Below are 7727 nucleotides of genomic sequence, written 5' to 3' on the forward strand. Positions count from 1 at the left end.
CTTCCGAATTTTGTTTTGGTTTGGTTTTGTGTGGCAGAGGAAAACCTGGTTATTTAGTGCCGAGGAAATTGAGTAGAGTGGCTTCCTCAGGGACAGATCACGATTGGCGACCAGGACCGATCTGTCGGTAATGTTCGAACACGCACCCTTTCGGTTGCAAGACTGACCCGTAAACCTACGTTTACGAGGGTTTCCCATAGTGCATCAAATCTCCTGTCCATGGACAATTAGGAGTCAACAAGTCATAAAATCAACCGTTTAGGAGAGGGGTATCCTCGAACTGAAAATGAGTAGAAACATCAAGTGTAATGGACGAGCACTGGATGAAAAGGCCAAACAGTTTCGAAAGAGGCCTAATATATGTCATCTGTATATTGAATATTTAGGAACAATTAAAATTTCGAAATCTCGCTATTTTTTGTCTTCAGAGACACAAAACAATCGCTTTAGTATTTCAACGTATGTCAGCATCTCGATGTCTAAGTGGAAGGATCAGAAACTCAGTGAATAAAGAGCAAGTTTCCTTTTTATTTTCGTTTTTTTAATCGTCACTTTGGGAAGGGCAGATCATAAATATTCATCAGAATAGTGCTATACATGCCATACGATATCGACTTTACAAACCACGTGATTCTACTTTGTACAAGGGATATACGACAATAGTCTGGTTCCCTGCTTCTTATGTTATACGATGCGGAGTGCAACGCAGGGAGCATACAAAGCAGCGAACCAGACTAATACGACTGATTTTATCTATCAGCGTAACCTATCAAGTTAGAAGACTTGTATACAATTCATGTACAGACCATAGATTTATACTTTAGTCGACATGTATATAGTGAGTTGGTGAGAAATGAAATAGAGGAGAAGCTATGGGGACTCATAAAGGTCTCTGATAATAGTCTTCATTATGAGGTGATAATATGTAGGTACTCAATGTCGCGACAAGGAAGTTATTCAATGTTCAACTTCCATCTCTACAAGACTATACTTTGGTAGAGGACTTTGCCAAGTCAGGCAGTTACTGTTGTAAAAATCCTGCATGTACACTGTACAATGGCAGAGGCAAAGGGTGCCGGTTATAAACAGCTGAATTGTCCAATTTGTTTGGAAACGTTCGAGTCACCGAAAGTACTGGCGTGTTTGCACACATTTTGTGAGAAGTGTATTTGTAGACATGCAAGCAGTCTGATAGTGGAGGGGACACGGCCAGATACCATTTCGTGTCCTGTGTGTAGAAGTCCTACCCCAGGACCTACTACCCAGCAGACACCAGATGACTGGGCCGCGAAACTTCCTACCAACGCCGTCGTTTTGTCATTTTTGGAGTCATCAAAGTCTAACAAAGATGTACCTGTCTACTGCCAGCCATGTTTGACAGTAAGAAAATGGAACATCTCTGTGGCCTACTGTGTCACGTGTTCAGAGTATCTCTGTAGTAATTGTTACAGTTGTCACAAAATGTTCAAGTTTAGCAAGGATCATACAATCACCGTTCACTCAATACATGTACAGCAGGATATAAATTCAATTCAGGATGACATGTACTGTTGTTCTTTCCACTGGAAAAAATACAAATATATTTGTTTAGATCACAAAGAATTTTGCTGCTGTGACTGTGCTTTTAAAGATCACAGGAAATGCGATAAATTAATGACTATAAAAGATGCACCTAAAGGTACCAAAGACTGTCAAGACTTTAAGCACATATCGGATAATTTAGATGGACTGAAAAAGCTGTTTATCACATTACTCGAAAGTAGGTCACATCAAATAGAATCCATTGAGCAACAAAAGACTGAAATAACCAATTCAATTAAGGAATGGAGCGTGATGATAAAACAACTTATTGCACGGTTGGAGACAGCAGCCCTTGAAGAACTGGATCAGATGTATAAACAAGAAGTTGTGACAATATCGGATGAAATCATAGAATGTAAGAGCGCAATAGCTGCCATTGAAACATCCGAAAGAATGCTGATAGACGGTACAACATCCGATAATGAGACAAAAAATTTCATTACAATGACCAAAGTATCCCAGCAAGTTCTTAAGTATAAGGAGAAATGCAACACAATGGAAACAAAATCAGAGGTGGTTGAATTTGAATTTCATCGTGACGGTACTTGTGAAGGAATCATTAAAACATTGAACTCACTCGGTAAAACGTTCAGAAGGGTGTGCAAAATCCCCAGATTATCAATTACATCGTCAACGACCGACAACGTACACCCAAAATTACAGCACAATTCAATGTTAATTTTTAGCGCAAATATTCCTAGTGATGATAAGATATGTTTTATATATTCAGGTGTTTTCCTTCCAGATGATAGACTTGTACTGTCCGATAAGGCAAATAGAAAATTAAAGCTTTTTGATAAGAGTTTTCAGTGTATATCCAGTCTAAAGATCAACGGTCCTAGGCACGTTTGTCATGTGGGTAATAATAATGTGGCTGTAACCTTAAACTATAGGATAAACCTCGTGGCTGTGGGTAATACCCTGACATCGCTGAGGAGCATTTATGTTGGCAACTTCTGCACAGGAATAGCCTCATATCAACAGAACATTATTGTAAACATTGCTGGAGATTCGTTGCTTGCATATGATACTTCATACGAAGTCATCACTAAGATTCACTCATATGACCATTTGCGTAGTAAGCAAAATATGCACTGTGTTAGTCAGGATGGAAAGAACATCTATTACACAAAAAATAATGTAATTGTTACCATGGATATGAAGGGGAATAAACTGAATGCATTTGAAAGCAATGATCTGAAAGGCGCTCTAGGGATCACTGTAGACAAGAACGGTATTATTTACTGCTGTGGTTCTAACTCTAAAACTGTAATACAGGTGACTCCAGAAGGGAGACAACTCGGTGTATTACTATCTCGCGATGATGGACTACAGAATCCTCTTGGTTTATGTTTGAATGACAGGAACGACGTGATTGTTGTATTTGAAGGAAGGTCAGACGACGTGAAAATTTTCAAGATTATATCATGATTACTCTTTCTAAGATACCCTGCAAATTACTTTATTTTAATAAAATAATTGTTGGAGAAACACTAGATTCATCTGGCCATGTAAACAATAAGACATCACTCTTAAAACCAACGCCGTCATTTTGTCGTTTTTGGAGTCATCAAAGTCTAACAAAGATATACCTGTCTACTGGCAGCCATGTTTGACAGTAAGCAAAAGGAACATCTCTGTGGCCTACTGTGTCACGTGTTCAGAGTATCTCTGTAGTAATTGTTACAGTTATCACAAGATTTTCAAGGTCCGCAAGGATCATACAATCACCGTTCACTGAATACATGTACAGCAGGATCTAAATTCAATTCAGGAGGACATGTATTGTTGTTCTTTACATTGGAAAATATACAAATATATTTGTTCGATCACAAAGAATTTTGCTGCAGTGACTGTGCTTTTAAAGATCACAGGAAATGCGATAAATTGATGACTATAAAAGAAGCTAAGATTCCTGGTGATAACAACGTATGTTTTATATATTCAGTTGTTTTCCTTCCTGATGATAGACTTGTATTTTCTGATGAGGTAAATATAAAATTAAATCTGTTTGATAAGAGTTTTCAGTGTATATCAAGTCTACAGATCAACGGTCCTAGGCACGTTTGTCGTGTGGGTCATAATACTGTGGCTGTAACTTTAAAATATAGCATAGACCTCATGGCTGCGGGTAATACCCTGACATCGCTGAGGAGCATTTGTGTTGACAACTTATGTAAAAGGAATAGCCTCCTATCAACAGAACATTATTGTAGACATTCATGGAGATTCGTTACTTACATATGATACTTCAGACAAACTCATCAATAGGATTATGTCATATGACTCTTTGAGTAGTCAGTATAATGTGTGTGCACTGTGTCAGTCAGGATGGACAACACATTTATTACACTACAAATAATGTAATGGTTACCATGGATATAAAGGGGAATAAGCTGAATGCATTTGAAAGCAATGATCTGAAAGGCGCTCTAGGGATCACTGTAGACAAAAACGGTATTATTTACTGCTGTGGTTCGAACTCTAAAACTGTAATACAGGTGACTCCAGAAGGGAGACAACTCGATGTATTATTATCTCGCGATGATGGAATTCAGCATCCTCTGGTGTATGTTTGAATAACATGAACGACGCGATTCTTGTGTTCGAAGGAATGTCAAACGACGAGAAAGTGTTCAGATTAATCTAACATAACATGGTGATTGCTCTATTTCGGACACTTTGCAAATTGCTTTTTTAAGGAAATATTTGCTATAGAAACACAACCTTCTTCTGGTCTTATGAACAAAAAGACATCACCCTTAAACATGTGAAGGCACTATCAAAACAATGCATTTGTGTGTTTTCCTCATTTAAATGTCCTACAGAACTTATTATGAGTAGGTCACGCTCATCGTTAAGTGCCATTGATTGTAGTAACAAGGAAAGTTAGTCATGCTTTGTGAATGTCACGATGAATTACTTGCAGTATTTGAAAAGAGGTAACAATCTACACAACTTGTTTCTAAATGGCTAGTTGTCGTTTAATATTTACTATATAGATCTTTCAGGCTCAAATTATCCCATGTTTCCAAAGAGAAATTCTTCAAATCTTACATACTGATACATATGCATGTAATGTAATACATTTGAAAGTTCAAATATGAAATACATAATATAATATTTTAGTATCTTTTTCGAGATAAAAGTGTTGTTCTTTTATCACAATGTTATATTCTTGTACACAATAAGCTGTGAAGGGAAAGTAAGTCAGAGTGAGAATAAGAAATATACACCAAACATAACAGAAAATGCTATAACTGGATTCTACAGGAGAATGCTTGATAGTACTAGGCGGAATAATTATTTAATACACTCAAATGCGCATGTAATGCCTTTTCTCTGGTACGTAGTCATTCTTACGATAGCCCACATCATTTTTGGCCGATGTACAATGTACCACTGTTACGCGCTATTGATTATTTGATATTACATGCTTAGGGAGACAACTCATGAAATCCAATACATGTTGCTAGGACAAAGCACTAAAATATCTGCTCTATCCGCCAAAGTGTAGATGGGGTTAACATATCGGAACCTTGGCTACTGAAGCTGTATCATACCCATGGTGGTATTAATATGCCTCACGTGTCATAGAGGTAACTGCTTCATTACCCTTATTTGTACCGTCGTCTCAAATAATTAGAAAATTAAGATCACATTGTGTTACATTGTCTATGGTCATATAGCCTAATCATTATTCGCTTTCATTATTAAGAAGTAAGTTTTATTCCTAGAATGATGTATGGCACTAGCTAATCACTAAGTTTGTTTTGGATTGGGAAAAAATTAAAATGATCTATTGATTGAAGATAGCTCTTTCACACAGATATCCATCTAATGAGAGTATGCGATTGCCACCGTTCATGTCTTTTCTTTCCTCCCCCCCCCCCCCGCAGAATGCTTAGGTAATGTGTTCTGTAATTCAGTACTGGCTTAAACGTGCGATGTTACATTTTATATTTCTTGTTTTTGTTTAGTTCCAGCGGCGCTTGGAAGCAGCCGACCTCAAAGCAGCCGAAGTTCCTATTCTATGCTAATGCTCGTCTAGTAATGAGAGACATAAATACGTACAGAATGAAATAGAGACAGAGAGACTGTCTGATGTAGGATTGAAATCATTACCCGGAGAACAGTTTACACTTCGATTATTGGAGGAAATGTCTGGGTCAGAGACTCCATTGCCAAATTTGCCATTACACATAAGTTTTAGAGTCATATGTTCGTTCCTTGATGTTTTCTTTATTTCATGCTCACACGTGATTGAAAATGGAGTATTCTTGAACGTGGACAGTTATGTTTTCTTTTGTATTAATTTTTTTATTTCATTGTTTAATATTTCACTCTTTATTTCATTTGAAGACAAAAGCGTTCTGCTACTAGACTATTGCTGTGCATTTAGCTAAGAAACTTTGAAAGTGTAATCTGTATCGTGTATTCTTCACAAACAGGTGCTCAAGGAATTTTTATGTTAACATTGATTATAGAACTACTCATACATTTTTTCTGAAAAGCTTAAATTTTAAAGAGAATAGCAATGTTAAATTTATTCTATTCAGTTAGGAAGTGTAACCATACAGTTTTTATGGTTAATTATATAATTGTAATTTAGATTTCAATCTGCTAAAATAACTGAATTTGTTTTGTTATTGCAGTTTTACTCATTGTTTTACCCTCCAAATTGTTTATCTTTCAATACTTAGTCCTGTCTAGTAAAGAGAAAGCGGGGGATGGGAGTCTGTTTGTTGTAGGGGTGCAACGATAACCCGGAAAGCCGCTATTGGTTCGAGTATTGGCGGTGTCCAGTTACAAATTTTGGTAACCGCTTAATCGGTACTGAGAGCAGCGGTGATGTGTCTAGTCTTATGTCGACCTGTCCACTAGAAGCACTCGTTATACAACAGGCTAAATCTGAGTCAGAGCCTCCATTGCCAAATTTGCCACAACATATAAGCTTTAAAGTCATGTGTTCATTCCTTGATGTTTTCTTTTTTTATATTCATGTCCGTTTGAAAGTGGAGTTATTCTTGAACATGAAGAGTTCCGTGCGTTTTTAAATTTATTTTTATGGATAATGTTTCAAATTCTTTATATTATATTGAAGATACAAGGGTTCTGCTGCTAGACTGTAGCTGGATATTTAGCCATGAAACTTTGAAAGTATAATCAATGTCGTTTAGTCATCACACATTAATATTCAAGGAATTTAATGCTGACCTTTATGATAGAACAGGTTTGAACAGGATTTAGCCACAAATAGCATACCCGAGCAGTTTTACTTGTGACCCAGCCTTTGGTTGGTTCAAAATGAACGAAATAGTTTTCCATATTCCATGTAAAACGTGTTTTACCTTTATCGCTTTTAATAAAACATTAAACCGACATGCACACATACGCGTTGCCACACATACGAACCTTATTTTCTTCCTTTGACAGTTGATGTTTCTTGATGACTAACCTTTAACTTTCGTAGGTGGGAGGGAGATAGGGTAACGGAATGAGAAGGGACAATGCGTTTCTTTCTAGACAGTATATAATCGTCTGTTTATTATCTAATCGTTGTTGATCATATTAGTTTGTATAAATTATCAACATATATTTTTGTTTTAATTAAATACCCAGGGTTTTATAACCAGGACTGCGTCATCGTTTTTGATTTTGCTGACGGAAAAGAGTACTCAAATGGAATGTATGTTGTTCAGATAATTTTCCAATAAATGTTTAAAATAAACAAACGGTTATTTTAATTTTTGGGACTACTACACGCACACAATCATATGTAGTCTCCTAATTGTATCCATCCTTTCTCTTTCTCTCTCTCTCTCTCTCTCTCTCTCTCTCTCTCTCACACACACACACATACACACGCACACACATATAGGCGCTTACCTTATCTCAGACATGCATGCACAAACAATTCCCTTTCTGTCTCCTTCTAATCAAGTGACAAATATTATTTTTTGTTTTTCTTTTCAAAATGTACACTTCTTCTCAATTGTTTTTTCTCGCAAATTAAGGATTGTATCGATGATGATGTGTTTAAACAACTGCAAAAAAAACAAAAGCACGCGTTCATTCACGCATGCGATTCCCTCATTTAATCGCAAGCCTGTCAAAACCTCTCAAATCAAATTTGATCCCACGGA

At 36.7% G+C, this 7727-nt stretch overlaps 1 protein-coding gene and 1 long non-coding RNA gene across 2 annotated transcripts; both read left to right on the plus strand.

Annotated features, from left to right (window-relative positions):
• The first annotated feature begins 765 nt into the window (after window positions 1–765).
• Window positions 766–3468, plus strand: LOC149799597 (uncharacterized). Its single transcript, XM_089958938.1, has one exon. It carries the CDS (start codon window positions 1057–1059, stop codon window positions 3010–3012), a length of 1956 nt encoding a protein of 651 aa, XP_089815064.1. The 5' UTR covers window positions 766–1056; the 3' UTR covers window positions 3013–3468.
• Window positions 3469–3843: 375 nt separating this feature from the next.
• On the plus strand, window positions 3844–7316 carry LOC149799598 (uncharacterized). The gene is made up of 2 exons (XR_016421192.1): window positions 3844–4523; window positions 5562–7316. It is a non-coding gene; the product is annotated as an uncharacterized LOC149799598 (long non-coding RNA).
• Window positions 7317–7727: the final 411 nt, after the last annotated feature.

The sequence above is a fragment of the Sinohyriopsis cumingii genome, chromosome 5 (assembly GCF_028554795.1).
Source record: "Sinohyriopsis cumingii isolate HCF-2022 chromosome 5, ASM2855479v2, whole genome shotgun sequence".
Lineage (NCBI taxonomy): Eukaryota > Metazoa > Mollusca > Bivalvia > Unionida > Unionidae > Sinohyriopsis > Sinohyriopsis cumingii.